This window comes from Micromesistius poutassou, assembly GCF_964030765.1.
Source record: "Micromesistius poutassou genome assembly, chromosome: 2".
Taxonomy (NCBI): domain Eukaryota; kingdom Metazoa; phylum Chordata; class Actinopteri; order Gadiformes; family Gadidae; genus Micromesistius; species Micromesistius poutassou.
The window spans coordinates 5,768,680-5,795,950 of NC_140272.1; the positions used below are offsets into that span (position 1 = coordinate 5,768,680).

The 27,271-nt window shown below is 47.7% G+C and overlaps 1 protein-coding gene across 1 annotated transcript in view; it reads right to left on the reverse strand.

Annotated features, from left to right (window-relative positions):
• The window catches only part of fbln2 (fibulin 2), a 49,030-nt gene extending 24,187 nt beyond the window's left edge, over positions 1 to 24,843 (reverse strand). The window contains exons 1-6 of the mRNA XM_084463846.1: positions 24,758 to 24,843; positions 20,917 to 23,202; positions 6,874 to 7,009; positions 5,796 to 5,925; positions 4,249 to 4,447; positions 599 to 832 (exon numbers count right to left, since the gene is read on the reverse strand). Coding sequence (XP_084319972.1) covers positions 599 to 832; positions 4,249 to 4,447; positions 5,796 to 5,925; positions 6,874 to 7,009; positions 20,917 to 23,011 — 2,794 coding nt within the window. The 5' untranslated portion in view covers positions 23,012 to 23,202; positions 24,758 to 24,843. The remainder of the gene's footprint in view (positions 1 to 598; positions 833 to 4,248; positions 4,448 to 5,795; positions 5,926 to 6,873; positions 7,010 to 20,916; positions 23,203 to 24,757) is intronic.
• Positions 24,844 to 27,271: the final 2,428 nt, after the last annotated feature.

Consider the following 27,271-nt stretch of genomic DNA (forward strand, 5'->3'; position numbering starts at 1 on the left):
CTTGGAGCATGACCTCCGCTCACCTGAGCTGTAAACTTCAGGAGCGCAGCAGCGGTCGATGGATCTCTCTCCTCTCACTCAGACTAACACTCAACCCAGCTCAGGGCTTCAAACCAGGACCCCTCTGTCCTGGTCAATACTGTGTGCTTTAAACCCTTTAACTCACTCAAACAAGGGGATTGGATGTAGTTAAATTTTTTATATCCACTTTAAAAAAAAGTATCTCTGAAGCTTATTATATTGATTCATTATTTAAAGATGTCTTTGTTCTAGCTGTAGATGCTGTATTTGAACTCACATTATGATCAGGGGACATTTCTAAATGACAATGTCCTTAATGTGCTTTTCCCCTGAAAGAATAACGTTTTTTATTTGATTAACTGAAGTTTAGACTGAGCGCGTACAGAAGCCACTCGCCGCACTGAGTGCGTGCAGAAGCCGACCTCCGCACTGAGTGCATGCAGAAGCGACACTCCACACTGAGCGTGTGCAGAAGCGTCTCTCCGCACTGAGTGCGTGCAGAAGCCACTCTCTGCACTGAGCACGTGCAGAAGCGTCTCTCCGGACTGAGCGCGTGCAGAAGCGACCATGACTTCACCTGGAGCGCAGGAGTGGCCGTCGGCCTGCAGCGTGTAACCATGGCGACAGCTGCAGCGGAAGGACCCCCGGGTGGGCGTGCAGATGTGCTGGCACAGCTGACACACGTCCACCTCCTCCTGCTCCTGGACACTGTTGCTCCCTCTTCCTACTCCTCCTGCTCCTCCTCCTCCTCCTCCTGCTCCTCCCTTCGGGTCAATGGAGAAGGCCTCCTGGGGGAACCTCCTATCTAAGACTGGGGTGAGAGAGGGGGGGGGAGAGGGGGGAGAGAGGGGGGGACGCGGAGAGAAAGAGCAGGGGGAGAGAGAGAGAGAAAAGGAGAGCGATAGAAAGGGACAGGGATAGAGATTGGGAGAGAGCCGTATTGTTATTGCATTGTATTTTCCACAATTTCAAAAATGTTCTCATATTTCACTTTTTTGTGATTCAACAACAGCTGGCAGGAGAGGAGGAGAGAGAGGGATATGGGGAGAGAGGGGGGAAGAGAGAGAGAGAGAGAGAGAGAGAGAGAGAGAGAGAGAGAGAGATGGAGAAGGAGAGGTGGAGAGAGAGGCCGCGTCCCAATACCTCCCTCTAGATTTTTGCCCTAACCCTAGATTTTGTGCGTTCTCGTGTAGGGGTAGGGTGTCCCATTACTGTAGGGAGCAAGGGGGAGTGCTGTGCTATTTTGCCCTCATAATCAACCCTCAAAACGTAGTGAGGTCCGACGCAGGCTTAAAACAAAGTGGAAGATTTACTGTTAAGGGCACTCCAAACCAAGTGGACGTTTTAAGGGGGGAGAAATGGGACAGGGCCAGAGAGATGTAGAGGGAGAGAGGGAGAGAGAGTGATAGAAAGGAAGGGAGAGTCATATTGTTATTGTATTGAATTTTTTTTATTTGATTCAATAACAGCTGGCAGGAGAGAAGGAGAGGGTCGCAAGGAGAGAGAGACTGACAGAAAGATTGTTTTTATTGAGAGAGACAGAGAGAGACAGAGAGAGAGGGTTGGAAGTGAGAGAGGGGAGAGAATGCAGGAGTGCAGACACAACAGGAAGCTAATGTGACATTTTAACACCGCCCCAGACTGCTCGTACAATCCACCCACATGGGGTGGATACAGCCCCCCCCCCCCCACCCCCCTCCTCCCCCTCCCCCGCCCCCCTTGCCGCCTCACCCAGCCTTGGACAAACCACCTGCGCTGAGCTACCTGTACCAGGCTAACTGTACCGCACTGTCACCTTAAGAGCAACCGTGGTCACTAGCATGGTCTGGACGTGTTAAGAGAATACCAGGGCTTTGTTTTAACGATTCAAACCGCTTTAGAAATGAAAAGGAAGAAAACATTGAGTTGATTTGATTTGATTAAGTTTTTGATTTGACCCTTTTTGATGTCTTTTTTATGAAAAAATACACATATTCGTATTGAAAACCTAACGATTTCCCAAAGCCTGAAATTATGTATTTGCAGAAGCCCTGGCGAATACAGTTTCTAATATAAATGTTTATAATTTATTTTTTGTGATTACATTTCTCAAAGCGGATTACGAAGCTGAGAAACAACCAGAGATGCAAACAATACGGGGAACGACAAAAACTTTCTGCTAAGACAATGTTCTTTCTGATAAGAACAAAGATGGCTCCAGGAGTCAGACAAACTAAGAATTAGCCCAGTAATTATGAGTATTACCAAAGTCAGGATTCATCGCTTTAAAAACTGTGTGTATTAGATGGGTTATCAGACAGGAATGATTACCAGCACCAGGAAAGGACAGTAAAAGCAGCAGGCCCTGATGCATAACAGAACCACCCCCAAGCTTTAGGTAAATATTCCAGCGGCCCTACAGTCTGTGGAGGAGATGAACTGTCTCCCCGTCTTAATTAAAGGGCGCTGAGTCATGCTATGAGTTCCGTCTTCCCCTTGGGTTGATAATAACAGAGCAGCACATCCACCTTTTATAGTCTTACGGTCACAACATAACCAACTTCCAGATGGAGGGAGAAACAAAAAGAGAAACTGAATGAGAAGCAGAGTGGCCCGCGATGACCCAGCCGTCCCCAGACCGGCTGATGTTACCAGACTCTAACGTCATTCAAATTCCTCTTTCAGAGCGGGAGAGCGTTGCAGCTGGTGTTGAGTGTTGATGGTTACACAGGGCAACGGTTATTAGGAGGCACTGCATTACCCCCTGAGCTCCCGAACGGAATAAAAGGCGACACCGAGCGGCAGGGCCCTGACTCATGGATGGACTACCGACTGGTCTGTCTGTATGTCCCTCTGTCCGTCCGTCCGTCCGTCTGTCTGCCTGACTCAGAACTACCAACTTGTCTGTCTGTATGTCCGTCTGTCTGTCTGATTCAGGACTACTGACTTGTCTGTCTGTATGTCTTTATGTCTGTCTGTGTCTGTTGCAGACCGTAAGACAGACTGATTCTCTGGTGCCCTTGACAATGACCTTTCAAAGCCATATGATTGGCTTGTAGAGGGCTGTGTCATTCAACACCAGGGCAGATTCACAGACTATCTGAGAAGTTGTTAGAACGCCGTAGTGTTAATTAAAACTTGAATGGTATTGGAAATAAGCGGTGCAAATAATTAGTATTGATTCCCTGTGAAAAATGCATAACGATGATGGGTTATCAACGAATATCGGAGGGCAGCGATGAATGTTGGATAATATTAATAACGTAATATTAATAAGTGTGCAAATGAAGTGTGTCAGAAGAGTAATGACTTCAGTTCTTCATCATAAAACACATCCTATGGTCAGTTTGAGGTCATTGACTACTCTGACATCTTTCTGACTGACTTTATGGAAACTACGCTGAAGAAAATTGTAAAACACAGGAACGGCAGAAGACACACAATGTTACCAATAACCTCATTCTATTTTGTCGCCTTCTATTTTGTCCTGTCTGGATCATGTCTGTTTTTTTCTGAGAGACTTTCTTTACAAAACAAATCAGGTGACCGTGTGAAAAAGTTTTTTTCCTTAATTCCTTTGTTGTGCTTTGATGTTTCTCTTCTGATGTAACGTTTATTCCCCCCACGCAGCCTGTAACGATAGCCAATCGATGGCCAATGTCACCGGAGTCAGCTGCTCGATACAGCAGCTACCTAAACAAGCATCCAACTTTTCTGGCCCGAGTTGAGAGATAACAGCTTAAGAGTCATTCAGCACATCGGCCGGCCAATCGGCTCTCAGGGTCAGATCTATCACAGCAGATCTGAGCACAGTCACATGACCCTGAACAGGAGAGTAGAGTTGAGTCAAACTTCATGGCAAGTCAAACACTAGCCAGCTCAATGACACACCGGCCAAACTACAACTCCCCTCAAACACTAGCCAGCTCGAAGACACACTAGACAAACTACATGTCAAGTCAAACACCAGCCAAACTACATGTCAAGTCAAAACACCAGCCAAACTACATGTCAAGTCAAAACACCAGCCAAACTACATGTCAAGTCAAAACACCAGCCAAACTACATGCATAGCCAAACCACGTCCAAAGCACATGCCTTGTTAATATACATCTCCTGTAGAACTACATACAAACTACACACCTGGTCAAAGACCTACTACTAGGCCAAACTACTACATAGACCAAACTACTAGTAATACAGAGTGATGGATGGCTGGACGTGGAGGTCGATGGTCTGGTAGTTTACCTTCCCTGGGCGTGGCGCTGGGCAGGGGCCTCTCCGACCTCCTCAGCGGACCCTGGCCCGGGCCGCCCTCCTCCTCCTCCTCCTCCTTGCAGCAGGTGAGGAAGATGTGTCCGCAGGGGTAGCCCAGGTACTGGTGGCCGTCACAGCCCAGACCCTCGCGGCGCACCTGGAGACCCAGGGTGCAGCAGCTGCAGCACACCTACACGCACACACACACACACACACATACACGCATGCACACGCACACACACACGGACAGAAACACGCGCACACACACAGACACACAAGCAAACAAGCACATACACACATGCACACACACACACACACACACACACACACACACACACACACACACACACACAGACAAACACACACACACACACACACACACACACACACACACATGCAGACACACACACACACACGCACAGACACAAACACGAACACACAAACAAGCACACACACACACACACACACACACACACACACACACACACAAACACACACACATGCAGACACACACACACGCACAGACACAAACACGAACACACAAACAAGCACACACACACACACACACACACACTTACAGATTAATCTAAGTATCGTACTTCACAGTCCCTTGGTGAACTTGGTGGACTTTATGAGAATAATTAGGCTTCAAACTAGAATCTCTTTCATATTGTTGTTGAGAAGTGCTAGGTTGAATTCTGTTGAATACCCAGATGCTTCTCTCTGCAAGGTTTGTTTCCATTAGTCTCCCTAATCAGACTTTGGATCAATAATCTAAAGTCTAATAACAAACAAGCCTAAATCTTGGTGAACAGGCTGTTCTCTTTCGCCCCATATTTGCGGTGTAATTGGCTGACTGCGAGCAACGTTATCGTTTCCCAGTGGGAACTAACTCATCCTACTCGGAAACCATCCATCTGAGAAGTGAGGGCTGCAAAGGTTCTGTGTAGATTGGCCACTGTGGAAACACAGTGAAAATCCCTCCTTTCCGAAAGCTTCATCCACTCACACAGTTTATCTTGCATAGAATCTCTCCAAAACAAAACAGGAAACAAGGCGTAACTCTGTGCCTTACGAGTTTTCGGTTTCCAACTCAGGATCTGTGCTGTCTGCCCCCGGAAGTTCTGCTATAACATAGTAGGACTGCTTGATCCAAGATTAGTTTTAATAGGTATGTAAATGGAACATTGTTATTGCTAAACTTATTTCTCTTCTGCTGAAAAATGGACTTGGATTGCAGGATAAATTCCCTAAATGCTAAATGCCCTAAATGCTAAATATGGATATGCTATAATTATAGACTTAACTCAACAATAGTTTAACTAATTGTACACCCATTGATGGTTGGATGATACAAGTTGAGTATCCACTGCATTCAGAAAGACTGAAAGACTGTGAATGTGCTTGGTCGACACGCCAACATGCATGACCTGTTTAACCAGGGTTCCTCATTAGGGCTGAGGGAGGGGTCAGGGGTCGGGCTGGCGTTAGGGTGGATGGGGGGTGGATGGGGCGGTGGAGTGTGTAGGGAGTCTTGCCTGGTGGGAGTCGTCAGCGCACTGGTCCACAGAGTCCTTCTGGCAGCGGTCTCCAGCCCGGGCCGAGGCCAGACCCGACTCACAACGGCCCTCCTTCATAGAGCTGAGGCAGCACTGCTGCTGGGCCACACTGGGACGCACAACACAACAACACAATGAATACACACACAGTACATTTAGAATATAATGAATACACAACACAAACACAATGCAATGATATCACACACAACATATGTATACAGACACAACACATACACAATACAATACACAACACATACACAATACAATGAATACACACACAACACATCAGAATACATTACATACTAACTCAATACATACACAATAAAACACATACACACTAAAGTGTATACAAACACAACACATACACAATACAATGAATACACACACAACACATTCACAATAGAATACATTAGGCCTGGGTGATGTGGTTGAAAGACATATCACGATATAACTTTATCATATTGATCGATATCGATAACTATTGATAATTTTAATGATCTAAAAAAGACTAGGAATTACCATGCTTAATTTAAACACTTCTGTTTAACACTTAATATGACCTTCCACTGTTCTTCATTGATAAATACTCCAATGTCGATACAACAATAGAAAACACTGAAATATTGTAAATAAGTATGGAACCGTGTTTGTGTAACAAACCCAGCTGCTAGATTCAGTGGTCCAGTCTCTTATCGATATATATTGAACATGTTTTATATTGATATTGATCAAAAGTCTATCACGATACGATAATTTATCGTTTTATTGCCCAGGCCTACAATACATATACACTTAATACATTCAAACACCATACATACACAATACAATATATATAGACACTTAAACACAATGCACACACACACACACACACACACACACACACATACACTCAAACCCAAAATACATGCACATATCAACATGCAATGCATACATACACATACAATGCATGCACATACAAATTAACACACACACACAGAGACACACCCACACACACACACACACACACACACACACACACAGAGACACAGACCCACTCGGGCTCCAGGTTGGGAGCTACCTGCATATGGAGTGTGTGTCACTGGAGAGCAGAGGCATGTTGCTACAGCGCTGGTGCTCTGACGCCCATCTCTGGCCCACGGCACAGCAGTCCCTCAGCATCAGCCCAGCAGAGGCATCTGGTCCGGGGCCTGCAGCTAGAGACACAGGCCCTATTAATATACACTGGCTGGGTGAGCGGGGACGGCAGCCAGACACACACCCATATGGTAGACGAGAGCTGGGACCTCGACACGAGGCTGTCTCACGACGGCGGAGCTACCGTGAGACGAGAGGTATTGAAGGGAGTGTTTTTAAGTCTGGGTGATTCGCCCGACAGAAGGTTGCTGGATCTGCTCTGTGAGTTGGGCCTGTTTAGTTGACTGTTTAGTTATTTAGTGGTTGCTTTGATCTGACGCGACTGAAGGTGCGTTCGCTTGAGATGCGTTGAGACACCGTTCACAAGGCAAGGCAAGGCAACTTTATTTATATAGCACTTTTCATACACGAGGCAGACTCAAAGTGCTTCACCTACAATAAAACGAAATAATAAAATAAAATTGATAAGTAAAAGAATAAAAAGGCACACACATACAATAAAATGAAATTATAAAACTAAATACATGAAATAACTGAATAAATGAAATAAGTTCCCGGACGGGAGGTAAATATCCCTGAATCAGATGGATGTATAACCCAATGAAAGAAGTCAACAGGTTTAGAAGTCTGCCCGCATCCCTGCTGGGGTTCTGATGTGGAGCAGCAGATAGCCGTCTGAATAGAGCAGGGACTTAATTGGCTGTCATTTGAATGATCCAAAAGACACATCCAGTAATTGCTTGTATTCATATAATCTCAGTTTTGTCATCCGCTTTGCTCAGAGTGGAAAACACACACACACACACACACACACACACACACACACACACACACACACACACACACACACACACACACACACACACACACACACACACACACACACACACACACACACACACACACACCAGTGGCGGCTGCTGGTCTTTCAAAGAGGGGATGCACATTTTCGGCCTACAACATATAAATTGTAAATTTATGTATATATATGTAAATGATGCTCTCTGTTCCTTTTCAAGGAAATGCTCTGTCATACCAACTTGCTGTCTTTTCCACTGACTTGACCAGTGTCCTCTCAATTGCCAGCAGAGCTAGGCTGCTTAAACGGCCTTGGCCCATTGTGTTAGGTGTAGGACCTGCTTTAAACAGGAGAAGCTCCTTTCTACACCTGCAGATGTAGCTCTAATTGTTGCCACTAATGAAAACAGTTTGTAAAGCTGAGGCATTCCCCTGTCACCCTGCAAGTCCTGATCTGAATACAGGACTTAAAATTCAGAATCCCTGAATCAAAGTGATGGCCAACTACCAAAACAATATTAAACTTGAACAAGGAAATGTGGGAATTATGTTAAACTGAAGTAAGGAATTGTGTGAATAAGTGTATGAAATGTACAATGAAAATTATCTATCAATTTCGACAAGCAAATATCAAGAAATAGGTTGCAGTTCGTCTTTCGACTCGCTTGCAAAATCTGTGATGGGACTGAGGAATGAAGACAGCTCCGGTGACTTTTTATAGTTCAAAATCGCTGTCAATCAAACGGCAACTCAGTCTTTCACAGACCCTCCAATCATCACGCAGAAGCCCAGCGTCCAGGCCAGCCCACTCCTCCATTCACCCCCAGAGACGCTGAGCATCCGTGGGAGGGACATAATCGCAGCATTACCCAATGACTGTCGACTTTCGACGCACTAAAAAAAGCTGTTCTATGCAGCCCCATTGAAGTGGATGGACGCTGAGCTTCAACAGGCAAACGCACTGTGACGCTACGGGAGTGTATGAGAAGGTAATCGAGTCAGTCGACCTGCGATAAGCAGCTGATTCTGAACGAACTTGTCTTCGAGATGGACATGTTTTAATGCATTTTTAGTCAATGAAATGTTAACACAACAGTATATATTTACCATTTCATTTTTTTAATTTTAGATGAACCCGAGCTTCCCTTGCAGTCTTAGAGAAATCGCCACTGACACACACACATCTCTTTCTATGTAATCAACCGAGCGGCCATGTGGGTTACCAGGAAACTCATTAGAACATGTAATCAAATGAAGTAATTTAGTATTTCCAGAATTCCCTGTATTTCTCGTAGTTTCCGCCAGAACCAATCAGGCGTCCAATCAGAATGCCAGGTGTCACAGTGAGTGGCCCCAGCTTGGGACACCCCCGTGGAGGCAGTTACCCTGACGCACAACCCTGTCGCACAAGCATGTCTGTGATTGTTTCGGCACCAAAGGTGTCTTCCGTTACTCCACATGTGACGACTCGTTGGGTGGCTGACAGTATTTAATATCACACGAGACGGCTTAAACGTCTGTTCAAATAGAATTTAAAATAAGGGTTCTGGGTTTGAACCCTGATGGTTGCTGCCTTGCCTGTAGGCATCCTGGTTTGCAATGCATAGTCAGATAAAAGTGTCATCAAAGCTGGCTCAGCCATCAAAAATGGCTAAATGGTAAATACAGCATCTCACTCCATTATAAAGATACAAAAAAAATGTGCAATGATATAACAATGTATACTTTCACACTTCAAATCTTTCTCTACCCGTGAAACTTTTCCACTGTGGCTGGCACTTTTGTTCAAAATTAACTTTTACATTTCCTAAAAAATAACAACCTTCCACCCACGACTCAATCAACCCGGGGATTTTCCTCCTCCTGAAATCAATTTGGTTTGTAGAGGAAACACAGCGAAGAAAATCGAATTCTGAAGAATAAAAAAAAATGATGGCTACACAGAAAAAAAATGACATAGTGCAGGTTTAAAGCTTAGCGCCTCAGATTAAAAACAAAAAAAAATACAAACCTTCTAATTGAACATAGCTGGGATATTAATGCTGAACACAGCTCGCTGCCTCGCTATCCCCAGGAATGCAATCAGGCCCCGACACCTACATGAAGAGTGTATTCTGGCCCCCATAACTATGCTGATCCTGGGCAGCATCCACAGCCGCGGTGCGCTAAGATGAATAGCTCTTCCTTTGGATGAGTCTGCTCTCTTTTATTCAGTGTTTACTCCGACTGGGCTGGGTTTGATGGCTGTCCTGGTTTCCGTAATGCTCCGTAAACAGCCGTTTAATGGCTGTCTGAAGCAGTTTGTGAATCATTGATGAGCGCTGTATCAAAACAAAACAAACATAAATGGGGATGGGGGGAAGCTAACACTTGAATGACATATGTCCTCTGCTCTCCCAACGAAACACCGTCAAACTGTGAAAACCAACTTGTTGTTTGTACAAAACTTTTGCAAAACTGGGAAGGGAAATATTTCAGGGGGACATCCGGGTGGTTCTGTTCTGTCTTGTCAAGTTCATTACGAGACCAGACCGTCTCCTCCATCGCTCCTCAACACTGTTCAACGTCCCGCAGCCGGTGCCTTGCTCAGAGGACCGGGGCAGGCAGAGCATGTGGAAAATGACGTGAAGATCTCTCCGAGGACTCACACTCGATGTCGACGAAGAGCAAAAACAAGCCGGTGACAAGAAACACCAACCCTTTGGCCGACGGCGTCCTGACGCTCGCTGGGCTGCCGTCGGCATAGCGATAGGACTGGGAAGACCTCTCTGCTGGGTGAAATATGTTCCAGAGCCCCTGCCAAATGACAAACATGAGGTCCCAGCACAGAGGTTGGATTCAGACTGGCAACCCGCCCGCTAATTACTGCTGAAACAATGAGAGGCGCAGCCTGCCATGGCAACGCAAACTCAAGCACCCAGCCTGTCACTATCAGGCACTCAGAGAGAGAGAGGGAGGGAGGGAGGGAGAGAGAGAGAGAGAGAGAGAGAGAGAGAGAGAGAGAGAGAGAGAGAGAGAGAGAGGAGAGGGGAGGGAGGGAGGAGAGAGAGAGAGAGAGAGAGAGAGAGAGAGAGAGAGAGAGAGAGAGAGAGAGAGAGAGAGAGAGAGAGAGAGAGAGAGAGAGCTTGCCAGCCCTGATGGAGGAGCTCTGTAGGGGGAGTCTGGAGCATCCAGCCTCACACTGAGCTGCCAACATCATTCTGTCTGGAGGTATACTGATACACCTGTCTGTCTGTCTGTCTGTCTGTCTGGAGGCACACTGATACACCTGTCTGTCTGTCTGTCTGGAGGCACACTGATACACCTGTCTGTCTGGAGGTATACTGATACACCTGTCTGTCTGTCTGTCTGGAGGCACACTGATACACCTGTCTGTCTGGAGGTATACTGATACACCTGTCTGTCTGTCTGTCTGGAGGCACACTGATACACCTGTCTGTCTGGAGGTACACCTGTCTGTCTGCCTGTCTGAAAGTACAATGATACACCTGTCTGTCTGTCTCTCTGTCTGTCTGTCTGAAGGTACACCTGTCTGGCTGTCTGTCTGATAACGGACCCGTCCAACAACATAGATACAGCTGTCTGCCTGAAGATAAGCAGACGGCTACGAGGACGTAGCCGACCAACACACCTGTCTGTCCGTCTGCATGCCTACCTGTCTGTCTGTCTATCTACGTGCCCATGAACATCTGAGCAACCGCAGACATACACACCTGGCTATCTGTCCAGTTCCAGACCTGCCCTGACATGTCTTGGTGCGTGCCCATCTGCCCAGCGGCCAATCGCGGCCAACCGTGGCCAACAGCAGCCAACAGCAGCCAGACCTCCCCTCCCTGTGTTGTGACGGGACTGATGACCAACACTCAGTCATCTGGAAGTAATGAGCAAAAGCAAGCACCAGAGGAGACCAAACAGGAAGCCTCCACACATCCACGACAACCACTTCCCCCGGGCATCCTGAGCAAACTTTCACAGGCCAACACCAGGCCTGACATCTTTCCTGCCCCTGATTGCTGTTTGTTTAGTCGGGGTTGCTGGTTCTTTGGCTCCAGCGGTTGTTTAACTTTGTGCTCGCGCGTGTGGTTCAGGTTGATGCCGCTTCATAAGGCGCGCGCGGAGAGAGTGCCGCTCTTTTTTACGACGTCGGAGCGAAAGCGAACCCCCGAGAGAAACTTTGACACCCAGAACAATGGCAGGAAGAGGTCTGTCAAGAGTCCCTCCAGGGGATCAGATGCTGTTTGACGTCGGACCGCGGCTAATGTGATCCCTGAGGCGATACACAGCTCTTAGCGAGAGAGAGCGAAGACCGGCCCAACAGCAAGGTAGGACGTGTACAATGGAACATGGTATGGTAAATGGAATGCATTTAACGCTTTTCTAACCAGTGGCCACTCAAAGCACTTTACAATCATTGCCTGACATTCACCCATTCATGCACACATTCACCCACCGACGGTGGAGTCAACCATGCAAGGCGACAGCCAGCTCGTCAGGAGCAGTCAGGGTGAGGCATCTTGCTCAGGGAGACCTACACACAGCTAGAAGGAGCCAGGGATCGAACTAGCAACCTTCCGGTTACAAGTCAACCTGCTCTACCTCCTGAGCCACTGCCTCCAAAGATAGCTACTACCACCCAAGACAACACCAGCTCTACAGTTTGACCCAGTGCAAATTGCATCAAATTCAAATCAAATGTTGTTGTATAAAAAGCACAGAGATCTAAGGTTACAGATTTTCAACAGAAAAATGTCTATTGCCTTTTTCTTCTGTATTACGTCAACTGAACCCTGAAACACTATCGAACATCAGATGCAGAAGTACAACTCGGCTCTCTGACTTCCACCTTCTTTATAATGTACCCAGAGAATACTAAAAGCATCAGTCATGTGCACGAGGAGAGCAAAAAGGTCCCACAGGCTGCCAAGATCCTATCCCATTTCTGTGTGATATATTGTTCTGAGTGCGGCGTATTAAAGTGTAAAACAATAAAATGGCTTCCCCCCCTGCCCCCAATATGATTCACCCAACGCGGCCCAGACAGCTGCTGCGTGATTCAGTACGTTTACGCGCTATCTCTATTTAATCCCACTCTAATCCCCAGGGGTCTCATCAGTTCAACAAATACAGAGCGGAGTGTCAAGCAGATAACAGACCTGAAGGGATTGTCCTTGAATCCCCCTGATTCAGGCTGTCCCCGCAACTCTGATGTGTGGCTGGCTTTTATTTAGATATCAACACAGGCTTCACAGAGGCGTTTACCGGATTTCAAACTGTTTTCATTCCACAGAGGCATGCTGGGAAATTACTTTTTTTCATATTTCTTTCACATATCTTCTCTTCGAGATATGAGGGTTCACTCCTTTTATAACCGCCTTGACATTTTCCAGAGGTCAGACACGGAACGAGGCATTCTGAGGATGCGTTGCTACGACGACCACAACGACTCACCGATACTACGATCACTGAGCACAACAGGAAGTGATTTCCCAGCATGCCCCTGAACAAACAGTTGAATAGGCAAGCAACATGAGGTCGAAGTTGATTTCATTGTGATTTTATGCTTGATTTAGAAGTTTTGTAACGTAACTTTGAGATATTGTGACGTTAATATCTGCACTCGTTAACCATACTGATGAATACTGATGAAGATCGACTGACATGGCTGATCATCACTTCACTCATCAGCCATGAGGGGGATTCACTTTAAAGGCTTTAAAGGCTAGCGCCATTCACTGACTCTTCAACTCTATCATACTCAATGCTGCCGGTGCACAGGAAAACCAGGAATTTAATTAAATTAGGAATTTGAACAGCAATAGTCTGTTGGGAGAAGATCTCTAGGATGAAGTTGTGTTGAAACTGGCTTGGCATCCTGGCTGAGATGATAACAGAGAGAGAGAGAGAGAGAGAGAGAAAGAGAGAGAGAGAGAGAGAGAGATGGCAATGCAAATGTATATTTCTCATGCCAATATTGAATTGAATTGAATTGAATTGAATTGAATTGAATTGAGAGAGAGAGAGGGAGGTGGAGAGAGACAGAGAGAGAGAGAAAGAGCGAGCGTGAGAGATAGAGAAAGAGAGAGAGTGAGAGAGTGAGATACAGAGAGAGAGAGAGTGAGAGAGAAACAGAGAGAGAGAGCAAGCTAACAAGAGAGATGGGGAGCAAAGAGAGAAAACTGTGTAACGCTTAGTAATGCATGGACTCACCAAACGGTGAATCTATTGTGAACAACTTTATTGTCCATATTGTATTGTATGCGATTAGAAACACTGAATTGAGTCAGTAGTACCCTATTGTGTGTGTTGCATTGTACAATAACCTAAAGAGACCAGTGCAAGCAATGGTTTCACTCCATAATTTCTCACCAAAGGTCAGACATATTGAATTTTAAAAGGCTGAACACAGCAATTTTACCTAATTCTCCTTTCTTTAACTTGTCAAATGAGAAGTGGATGGAAAATTACAGCAAATAATCCCAGACCCCCTATTTCACCTTGGCCCCCATACACATGGCTGCAGCCCCCTCTCTTATTGCTCTGCAGTTGAGTACATTGCCACACTTGTGATAAACCTCCTGTGGGCAATATCTCTGACTGTGGAGTGTGTGTGTGTGTGTGTGTGTGTGGGAATGTGTCAGAGAGGCAGAGTGTTTGTGCATGTGTGAGTGTGCACGTGTTTGTGTGCAAGTTTGTGTGTCTTTGTGTCTATGAGTGTCTGAATGAATGTGTGCATATCCTTGTTTGTGTGTGTGTGTGTGTGTGTGTGTGTTTGCGTGTGTGTGCGTGTGTGTGTGTGTGTGTACTCCCCATGCGTTTGGCTGTTAAGAATGTGCTCTTGCTCTGTGGGTCGGGGTCCTAATGCATCACATCAGTGTAGCTCCGCTAAAGCGTAGCCCTGCAGTACATTACGTATTGTGTCATGCAGAGACTCCCTCTATAACAGTGGGGGACCCCCACCTCCGGGGGCCCCAGGAAAGCTATGCTACGGCCCCCCTGAGAAGTGCAGCCCTCACTCCCCTAGGGGTGCTCAGGGAGGGGGGAGAGTGGGCCGGAGGAGGCCCCCATCCATCTCCTGTAATGGTGTTTCACGGCTTTCCAATGTTGGTCGGGGGAAACTTAAGGCTGCGCCTGGAGACCTCCTGCTGGATCTTATCTGTGGTTCCTGACCCGCGTGGGAGAGCCGAGGGTGGTAAGCGCTCTGGGAAACAGACCGCATTTGTATAGCGCTCTTATAACCTGCAGCCGGTCAAAGCACTTGATAAATAGTGGCTCACATTCACCCTTTTATACAGGCATTCATGCAAACATTAATACACACACTCATACACACATTCATAAACACATTTATACATTCATACACCCGTTCATACACCCATTAATACACACATGAATTCACACATCCATTCACCCATTCATAATACACCCGTTCATTCACACATTCATACACCCATTAATATAAACACTCATACACACATTCATTCACCCATTAATATAAACACTCATACACACATTCATTCACCCATTCATACACACATTCATAATACACCTGTCCATGCACACATTCATACACTCGTTCATACACCCATTCATACATTCATTCATACACACATTCATTCACCCATTCATACACTGACGGCGGAGTCAGCCACGCAGGGGAAGAGCCAGCACTTGGGGAAGGTCAGGTGCCTTGCTCAGCGACACCTGGACACTCAGGGTTGGAACCAGCAGCGTTCCGGTTGCCAGGCGACCTGCTCTCCCTGGTGAGCCACTACAGCTGTGGGTCGTCCATCTTGGATCTGCTCATCATAACAGATGATCTGGTGAGTTGATATCCTGCTCAACAGAATAAAGGTAATGCGTAGTACTAGTTGATATGGCGCATGTACTTCCCAAAGTTAATATATCACTGGTTCCACCCGCCTCCCCTTCTTCCTCCTCATCCACCAATCAGAGAGCGGGCCTCTACCCTGAGTTCCAGCTGTTGCCGTAGGGTCTAACCTTGATTTCATAGAACACGGAGAAGATACATCATCTGCTGTCTAATCAATACAAATGGTGTTTCACACACACAAACACAAACAAACACATTCACACGAGTACACACACAGGTATACATGCACACACACACACACACATACAAATGAACAAATCCACACACACACACACGCAAGCATGCACGCACACACAAGAACACACATACGTGCATGGATGCACACTCAAACACACTAACACACACACACACATGCACACGGATACACACACATGCATGCACATACACAAATGGTTGTCTAGCTATCTGAAAACACATGTGTTTGAGATGATTGAATCAGAGACCTCTGATGACATTCCGCTGAGAGAATCCATCTTCTCAAAGTGACCTTTTGGTTTAATCTGAATAGAGAAGCAACAATGAGCACACACACACACACACACACACACACACACATGCATACACACACACACACACACTCATGTGCTCATTTATAAACATACAACTTTTATATACATACACCCAGACACACGCACACAGGCACGCAAACGCACACACACACATACACACACACACAACATACATACACACACACACACACACACACACACATCACACACAGACACACCAGACACTCACACACAAATACAACACACACACAGACACGCACGCACGTACGTACACACATACACACACAGTCTCTGTTGCTCTCTCACACACACACCCAGGTTCTACACTCTAATTAACCACAATCATGGCTCTATCATTAGCTTTAGTAGCAAAGACGTTTATTTTTGAGGACCGCTGTCGAAGACCATCAAAGACCTCCATATGTAGGAACTCAATAACAAACATATGTCAAACATACGTGTTGTGTTCCATGCTGAGCACACACATACATTTTTAGTTTTGCACAAAATTGCCATATGATTAAAGTCTGACTGATTTAGTGATTTAGTGATTAGTGATCACTTCTGTGACGTCTCAGGCCTTGTGATCGGCTGTACTAGCACTACATAATATGTATTTAAGTTTATACTGTAGTATGCTATTAAATACTATTATATACTATATACTATTTATACTATGTGCAGTTTGTTTTTACACAGCGGCCCGGTTATTTTTTATTATGAGGAAAAGTCTGTTGAACCAATGCAGTCTTGGACTGCAGCTCTGGAGAACCTCACCATGATCTGCTGAAATCAACCTTTGGCTTACACAGAATCCACTTAATCCTCTTCAGCCGTTGAGTCGTCACAGCAGCGGAGAGTATTGCAGGGATTTGAGAAGAAAATGTGTGTTTGTTTCACTACGACCCAGACGTTCTTACTTTTTCCATGAAATAAGGGTAATAATGAGCCAATATCAAAAATCAATGTCTGTAATCGCTGGCCAAGAGCGCCAGACATGGAGATATGCACGGTTTAGTTTGGGTCTGTGTGTGTCTGTTGTACGAACTCCCTCCGGATTCAACATCAAAGTCTTGTTCTCCGAAACACAAACGCACACAACGCTCTGAAACACACACAGCGTTCCGTGTTTGTTATGAATGTATACATACAGGGGAGCAGGGTTAGACGTGAACACATGGAAACCTTTTTAACACATTACTGAGCACTTTGGATAGGAACAAGACCGAGAGAGAGACAGAGAGACAGAGAGGGAAACATTGGGATTTATGCTTGGTGAGTAGACTTTCCAAAATGTATTTCTTGGAAATGATGATGTGTAGAATGATTAGGGGCTGTTTTTGTTGACAAGACATGGCAAAAACACTTGCTAGCCGTACACATTGTCCAATACGAATGCATGTGTGTGTGTAACTTGCTAGCCATATCCCCTCAGCCACTGCTGTCCGTCAGATGCCAATGCCCAGGCCCGTGTTGTGATTGGACGGTTTCCCTGGGTTCCATGTTTTCTGTGAGAACTTGGGTCCAGATCGACCACCCTGCTGTCTGTAATGAGACTAGCTGCGGAAACTCCCAGAACCTCCAGGAAATGAGCCAGGCTGAGATTCCCCCAATACTCCAAACATTTGGAAAATCCTTGAAATTCACCTTTGCCTAACAAATTTTGCCTCCTGGCTGAGTTGTTTTGTTTTTAAAATATATCAAATGAATAAAATACATAAATGCATTATTAATAAAGAGGGAAGAAAGCTGTCCAAAAAGCACACAAAACAAACAGGTATCTGGGCCAAAAAACATATCCATATATTATTTGGGGAAATTGGTTCGACATGGCAGACTTCCATCCCAAAGTTCAAAGCAAGGATGTTTAACAGATTAAGACTAGAATCCAATATGGGCTCCAGGTGTCCCCAACATCTGGTGTCAATCAGGCCTTTACCACGGAAACATCCGCCACATGTTCACCTGAGTGCAGGAGGCGGTAAACACTGCATCCTGCAAACCCAACTCCTAGCTGCCAGATCGACCACTCTACCTTCTTGTGTACGTATTATTCACTTATGCTTCTAAATGTAGTGGATGTAGATTTACTCAAAGTGACCAACAGACGAGGCTGAGAACCTTCACAGCATAACCACGAGACTGGAGCGGCTACCAAAGAATTTTCTAGAAGTTTTTCAAATAAGAACCCAAAAGAACTGACCGAGTGCCATATGAATCAGAACCCAAGGTTATTAGGGCGAGGATACATAATATAAATATGAAATATAGATGTGCAAAGTGCAAAGCCTCCCTTGCGAGGATCTGCAGAAGACATGTGTATGGTAGATTAAATACACGGTGCGCCCACTATCAAAAGCCAACAGCAACACTGCACCACGCCGGGCAGATAAAGATCCCGAACTGATCTGAACTCTCTCCTCCTCAGCCCGGCCTGTATGCCTCACCGTTAAATACGGTCTGTCGTAAGTGGAGAGGGCTCTGAGTCGTCGACTGTTGTCTCAGCTGATAAACAGCTGTACCCCCTCTGCTTATCGGGGGGCCGGGGAGAGCAGAGAGCCTGGCGTCTAGGAGCGACGGCCCTGAGGAGAGACCAGACGCCTGATAAACCGCTTCCTCCGGCCCTCAGGACCCAAGTGGTCGCGGTTCCTCTGGGATGGAGGGCCTGAGATAAGCAGACCCTTTACCCTAACCCCCAGGGTGAAGCCCGGGGAGCAGAGTCCGGGATCGGACCAGGATACCACTGCCGCCCTGAAGCTCCGAGCGCAGCCGCTGAGGATGTGATTAGCCAGGCGGTGTGTTTCAGAGGAGCTGTGTACTTATTAACGCCTAATCAATGGGCGATTAAGCAGAGGAATTAATCAAACAGGACACAGACAGATCGGTTGAGTAAATGAGCACTGTTCAGGGTAATTGATAATGAGTTCCTTCCTAATGGTCATCAGAGGGGTTACATGATATCTTGTTCCGCTAACCGGCCAACTGGGAGTCCTTACAGTACAGTTCACAACACTACTGCACCACATTATACTGCATTATACTCCACAACACCACTCTACACTTCACAAGACCATACTATAATACCCTACACTATACAAAAATACACCACACTACACTATAGTATACTACACACCCTTACTCTACACTTCAGAACACTATACACTACACTTTACTACAATACACTACACTATACAACACAACACTACATTGTACTACACAACACAGCTATACTCTTCACAACACTATACCACACAATTCACCACACTATACACTTCACTGCAATGTATTCATGGCTCTTATAATGTTGTGGTTGTGGTGTTCGACTTCCAGACGCAAAGTGGGTTCACTCCCCATATCACAGTCTAGACATCCATGAATAAGATTTCCTAGCTGCGTCCTCATGAAGTGCATCTGAACCTGAAGTCACTTAGAGGGGAAGAGCACCTTATAAATTACAAAATAGGAGTTCACCACACCAGCGCCGTTGAGCCATTTTCATAAACAACCAAGATGGCTGCCGCCGATGTGTCACACTAGGCCTGGGCAATAAAACAATAAATTATCATAATGTGATAGAATTTTGATCATTATCAATATAAAACATGTTCAATATATATTGATGGACCACCGAATCTAGCAGCTGGGTTTGGAACACGGTTCCATACTTATTTACAATATTAGTGTTACTTATTACAATAATATAGTGTTTTTCATTGTTGTATCGACATTGAAGTATTTGTCAATGAAAAACAGTGGAAGGTCATTAAGTTTTATACAGTGTTTAAATCCAGCATGGTAATTCCTAGTCTTTTTAGGTCAATAAAATTATCAATAGTTATCGATATCGATCAATATGATCAAGTTATATCGTGATATGTCTTTCAGCCATATCGCCCAGGCCTATGTCACACGCCCCTTGGACATTGAAAACAAACGGAAAGATAACTCTACACTACACTAAAAACAGCCTTCCAGTGCTTATATAAAACGCAATCTCATACGCTCCCATTTAGAACGGCAGTTTGAAGTCAGCCGCACGAGAGAGACGATTTATTACCAGAGTGATCCCACCTCGCCGGCCTGTCTCCCCCTATAAGAGCCCCGGGAGCAATGACCGATAACGGAGAAGAAAGGACCCTGCCGAGGGGGTGTGTTTTGGCTGTGTGTGTGTGTGTGGGGGGGTGGGGGACCGCTGCCAATGGAGCGATGGGCCCTTTGCTCCAGACCCGCCCCCCCCCCGTGGTCCTTATATATACCCCGGTTGGGTTCAGATACCTCGACTGACACACTCCAGTGGATAACAGATGCTGCAGTTGGGATTGTGGGATTTATAGTGGATAGAGAAAGAGGGACATTGTTGTGTTGGAGAGAGATGCGTTGTGTAGCGGACTTGGGGGCGAACCACCGGGGAAGTTCGGAGGGAATGTAAGAGCTGGTGGTAACTTGGAAGGAACTGCGCTTGCTAAAAGGATTTGAATTGGATGACACACACATCACTTCCAGTGTGTAATGGGTGTTCCCGGGGTTGAAATACTACGAGTCGGTCTCTGGCCGATGCAATCGTAACATTTGTCAGTGAGTTATGTGATATGATTTGCCAAAAAACCAAAATAAAAAGCTGTTGGTATTATATAAGCCAGCAACTCCTGTTCTAAATAATTCACTTTCTGGAATGGAAGTATTGGAATGGATTGGTTTGTGAGTGATCAAAAAAGCATAAACATAAATACATCATACTTAAAAATATGAAAACCCTTTTTTGACTTACCCTCTGTAGGATCTTCCCTCTCCTCCTCCTCCTCCTCTCTCTCCTCCTCCTCTCTCCCTTCCTCCTCCCCCCTCAGCAAATCCTCACTGGGGGGGTCAAAGGCCGCCTGAGGCTGCGTTCTCCCATGATGCCCCGCTGAGGTGACCTCTGCCCTGGGTGTGGGTGTGTTGGTGGTGCCTGGCGTGGTGGTGACAGGGCTGGTGGTGGTGGTTGCACTGGTTGAAGTGGTGGGAGTGTTGGTGGTGCTAGTGGTTGCTGCAGTGGTGGTGGTGGTTGCAGTGGTGGTGGTGGCTGCAGTGGTGGTGGTGGCTGCAGTGGTGGTGGTGGCTGCAGTGGTGGTAGTGGTTGTTGCAGTGGTAGTGGTGGTTGTGGGGGTGGTGGTGGTGGTAAGGGGCGTAGCCTCTCTGGGAGCCTCTGTGGTGTCAAGGCCGAGGTGCTGGTAGTAGTCTGTGGCCAGGGGGGGGCTCTCGGTCTGGGCATGGCTGCTCCACCTGCCCTCCTCCTCCTCCTCCACCACTGGCGCCTTCCCATCGTGCACCCCGTCCCATCCCCCGGGCCCTACATCGCTCTCTCTCAACAAAGCCGCTCCCTCCCTTTCCTCCATCTCCTCTTCGCCATGCTCCACCCCCTCCTCTCCCTCCATGTCTTCCTCATCGTATGCGTTCTCGTACTCGTCTGGGTAATCCGAGGTGGGTGCGCTTTGCCCCATGGTCGGGCTGCGTAGCGACTCTGTGTGGAAGCGCCGATCCGGGCGGTCCCCCGCACCCAGCCGTTGTTGGGCCTCCGCCATTGGGTGATGAACCCAGGGACTCTGGTTCCCGGAGCCGGGCTGGAACGCTGGGGGTCCGCTCCACGGCCCCTCCAGGGGGTACGGCGGGAGAGCCGACCTCTGGGCAACGTCTGCGTCTGTGCTTTGAGGGTCTTCCTCCGACGGACTCTCAGCGTGGCTCTGGAAGAAAGGCGGGAGGTTGTCCCCGTCAGACGGCGTGTGCAGGGAGAAGACGGCACGGTCCGTCATGCTCTCCGCGGGTACCGGGCTGTCCAGGACGGCCAGGGGTGCCAGCTGGCTGTGGGTGGTGTCCTGAGGGTTAGGGGGGCGCAGGCGTTGGATGTTGTTCCTGTGCGATGTCCTCCCACGGGCGCCATGCGTCGTGGCGTGGGGCTGGGCGGGGGTTCTCACGGTGCCTTGCTCGGCCGCCTCAGGACCGTCCGTTACCGGGACCGTGTGGAACGGCCCGTGGTCCCGAACGCCGTATCGCTCTCTGAGCTCCAGCTTGTTCCTCCGCCCATAGCCCTGACCCGACGGAGAGGCCGGGGTGGCGAGGGACGCCGGGCCGTCCTTGAACTCGGGACCACCAACTGGTTCGTAATCGTAGTCCCCCTCCTCCAGCTCCTGCTCCTCCTTTAGGTGCATCTTCTTCAGCCCCAGGGGTTGATAGCTATGCACGCCGCCCTTGCCAAGGTGCTGCACGAAGCCGCTGCGGGGGTCGTCAGTGGGCGGAGGCGGGGGCGCTGTGGGCAGGCGGGCGTCGCGGGGGTCGCAGTCGGGGACCGGGGAGCACATGAGCTGGCCGCTGTCGCTGGGGCAGTGGCACACGTGGCAGGCGTCCGTTTTGAAGGAGTGGCCCGCGTCGTACTTCAGCCCGCTCTCGCGGTCGACACAGCCCACGCGATCGCACTGCGGGCAGGCGTCGGCCGGCGACGAGGTCTGGATGCAGTTAGCCGGCAGCTCGGGGCAGCCGATGTACATGCAGCTGATGCGCCCGCCGCCCTCAGGGCAAGTGCACTCGGTGCTGCCGTAGTCCACGAAGTAGGCGTTGCCCTCGGGCACCTTGCCGTTGTTGTAGCCGGCGTTGATGCAGTCGTAAAACTGGTAGCCCTCACACCTGCACCCCGTGCGAACGCACACCGGGCAGCAGGCTCCGCCCTCCAGCACCTCCTGGATGCAGTTGCTCAGCGGGGGGCAGTCCACGCCGGTGCAGTTCTGCTGGCAGAGCGCCGGGGGTGGGGCCAAGAGGAGGAGGTGGAGGAGGAGCGTGTAAGTGAGGAGCGCCCTCGTGACCGGCGCCGGCCCTGATCCGGGGTGGCGTGCCATGACGGCCTGGGGGGGAAACCGAAGGAAAACACGGAGCGGGTCCCGCTGAGCGATGAGATGTTGTTGCGGATGTCCTAGTGCTCAGCTGGGGGTCTGCACACTGTAGGGGGTCTGCGCTCTACAGGGGTCTCTGCTCGGCGGGGGTCCGTGCTCTATGCCCCTCAGGGGAAGCCCCAAATTCACTTAAGACCCTGCAGGAACAAGAGGATGGAGATAAGAGGGAGAGAGAAAGATGGGACAGATGTAGAAAAAGAGAGGAACGTGGAGAGTCAATTACAGGGAGGAAGAGAGCGAGGGAGACCAACGGAGGAAGAGAGGGATGAGGAGACAGAGGGACAGACAGACAGAGGAGAAGAAGGAGAGGGGTAAATGAAAGGGAGGGAGAGAGAGGAGAGGGGAAGGGGGAGGCTGTTACTCTGTGAAATAACAGTGTCAGAGTCCCAGCCAACATCTGGCTTGCTAGTTGAGCTCAGACTCTAGTGATTCTCCCTGCCTGCAGCTGTACATACAGTCATGTCCATTATGAACATGGCGAAAGGTTCACGTCGGCATTATGGATGTCCATTATGCCACAGTGAACCGTCAAATCTCTACCATTGCACGGTTGGCTCGGGAAACCTCTTTAGTTATAATTAGAATATTAATTCTTACAGCCTGTTTATCGGTTGGATCAAAACAGGGAGAAATTGTTCAGGCCTACAGTTGTAGCAGAGGCCTAGACTCACTGCGGAACATAATTGCTTCAGGTTTTTTCGCTGGCTGGGGGAGGGTAGGAAATTGATTGCACATTATGGAAATCAGGGCTGAAGTCTTAAGTCAATGTCTGTGCAGTGGACTAACTTTATCCCGTCTTAACCGTGTAGGTTTCTACTTTTAATAAGGTCTGGCGTTTGGAACCCTGCATTAGTGGAATCTGACAGCTAAGTAGACTGTTTATTAGGGTCATGCCTGGGAATTACTTTTATCCTTAGGGAACGGAAGAGAGAAAAAAAAAACTACTTAAAACTGGACCATTGGCAAGGGGGCTTAGCGGAGTACAAATACTGGAAAGCTGCCTCGAATGGCAAATATGTTTTGGGAAAATAACCAGGCGTTATTATAAACGTAGCACTACTATGCAAAGAAAAACAATGTAATGGATCACATTGCAGTAAATATGATTCTGCATTTCATTAAACAGAGCTTGCAAAACCTGTAGCTGTTAACTTGCCTAATAAGGACTGGCCCGCCTGTTCCCTGGAAAACTCCCTAGCGTTGACAACCGTCAGCGTCAATTACTGCCTGGTGCCTGCCTGCTCGCTGTGGATTTAACGGGCATCGATGCGCATGTAAAACTACAGTCCGCCTCAGTTTTTTAGTTTTTTTTAATTTTTTTTAAATCAAAACGTCAAGGTCTTCAATCTCAGATTATGTATTTCAATAATAGTTGTGATATTTTGAGTTCTTAATTTTGTCAATAGGCAGTTATCTCTGCCCTGCAACCTGTTTTCTCTCGTATAAAAGTTATCTGCTCGTATAAGTGGTTTCAATCCGTAGTTCCAAGTAAAGCTATTGATTCACAAGACGCGTCAGAGACAAATAAAGCGCGTCTTTAAATTTTTTCTCTTTAAAGACGCAACAGTTGACTCAAACTGCACATCTCTCAAAAGATCGCTCAGCTTCCGAAGACGCAATTCTGTCACACATACAGAACAAAGCCACGTTTTTTCTCGCAAAGTCTTTCCACGGAGTGTGATCCGCCCTTACCTTGACCTGAGGGGGATCCTAGAGGGAAACGCAGCGTGGTCCCGGGAGCGTCGCTGGGGCGAGTCTGGAGTCCGGACCGAGAGGCGCTCCCTGCCTGGGACCGAGGAGAGCGGAGTTAAGTGGGAGGTCCAAAACTTTCACTATACCCCATCCCGCTGGCTTCCCAGCACTGATGTTAATTCGTATCAACCACTGTTACCCTCGTTCGAGTTGGACGCCTGCATATATAAAAGAAAGTTGCCGAATTAACAATATAAACCTATTTTATTTGAACTTACCAACCAGACTTTAGATGGATCCCCTATTTAAATAAAACAGGTATTTGCTGTCAATAATGGACTAAAGTCTATCTAAAGTGAACACCAGGCTTTTTCTTTGTGTTGAATTGCCGTTTGAAAATAGTTTCCAAAGTAAAAGCTTCTCGAGAGTAAACGTGGCTACTGGCGGACGAGTCAGTCTCACATGTACATCCTAAACTACAGGCCATAACCTTGCCTAAACACGAGGCATGTGCCAACATCATCTTTCACATCTTTCAACTTGCACATCATAAAGGAGCGCAGGGCTGTAGAGTAGCTATGGACGCTAAATCCCTTCCAAACACCACATCTGTCTTTAATGAGCTTTTTGATATCTGCGTTTGGGGTTCTGTTTTATCTGGGGGTGCACTAGCAGCCCTGCATTAAAGCCTTTTGAGCCCTGTTCTTTGGAAGGATAAAGTTCTGTTTTAACTAAAATCAGCCTGCCCCCCCCCTCCATATCCTGGCTCTTATGTTAACTATGTCCCATAACTGAACTAAATGGGCTGAGAATGTGGCTGACATTGCCAATATACACTACTGTTTGTCATTACAGATGCGATACACTTATTTCAAAGCGGCTTTCAGACTTTTTAAGGCCATATCAGATTAAATAAATGTCCCGAAATTGCTTCCTTTTCATTTTGCGTGTGTGTATCTTACCATACATACACAAACATAAAAGAACAATGTCCACATCTCGCTCTGGGGCTTGTCTACAATCCCACTTCCTCACAGCTGTTTCAACCCCAGATCAATCCTCTCTTGACGTCTGAAGACCCCTTGTGGTTTGCAGGCAAACGCAAACACCACCAGCCCCCTGATTTGAATTCCCAGCCTCTCCCCAGGGCGTCGTAAATGTGGTCCTGACACCCTGAGATGTTGAGATACTCCAGCCCCAGGTGGTTCGAGGGGACAGGGGGGTTAAGTGGGAGCTGTATTGTAACTGGGGTCGGTGGCAGGGAAAAAAGGGGATTGAATAACATTCTTTCCACTGGACGACAGCAACTGGAATGACCGCTAACTACCCCCTACACGACCAACACTTTGATCATCACCACACCACCGCCACTATGATCACAACCACCACCACCATCACTATCACCACTACCACCATCACCATCATCGGCATCACCACACCATCATCATCTTTCCCTCCACTCAAGATATCTCATCCCTCATCACCATCTCCACCACCTCTATCACCACTTCCACATCTTCCACCTCCACCGCATTTTCTACCTTCACCATCCCTTCCTTTAACTTTACCACCACCACCACCACCCCTCCCTCTCCCACACCCTTCCAGGGGACTCTTACTAAAGACCCCAATGAACGAGGGGGTGGAGGTGGGACCGGGGCGGTCTGGTGGTAGAGGCCAGGCGATTGTGGTACCAGGGGCCAGGGCTGAGGAGCTGTTCAGGGTGATTGTCCTCAGAGATGGGCCATCTTCAGGGGGCATGGCGGCCACCAGAGGAGAGGACGAGGAGTGGACTCTCATGATGAGAGTTGCTGGGATCCATCAGAACACATCCTCACCGGCCATGGTTTGGATTCTGCTACAGAAACAGGACTGGGATTCACAATGGGGTGAGCGGATGTCTCCTTCAATTTGTGATCCGTAATATATGCCCTTATGGGTGGGAGCTTTTCGAATATATTTTATGAGCAGACATTCCTCTCGGCATGCTTGGCTCCAGAGGGATTCAGACCCCTGACATACAACGGTTGATCTACACAGGACGCTGATCCATGTAAGCCTCACCTAATGGATAACAGGTTCAAAGTTCAACCCTCTTGTCTTGTCTCTACGGGTGCAGGATAGTGCGGTGGTTTACAGGGTTCATGATACTGGGTGGTGACGTCGCTGAGCAAAACGCCCAGCCCCTACCTGCTCCACAATGGTATCTGAACTCACTGCAAGTGATTCAAACATAAAATACTAAAAGCCTTCCATAATAATCCAGTGGGAATCAAACACCTGTTGCTTTGTGGCAACGTGAATGCCTTGCTCTGCCATTTGCCCTGGACTGGACAGTGATCTGGGTCGGGATCAGGGAACGGGCCATTAAACACAGAGCGGTACCGGGCAGCATGTGGGTGAGACTTGTGGAACCCTGGTGTGATCTCCAGGGGCGACCCCAGGACACCAGACACAGCCAGGCCTTCACACCACTCCCAGAATTGGTCTGCGGTGGCTTCTTTATCCCCTTTG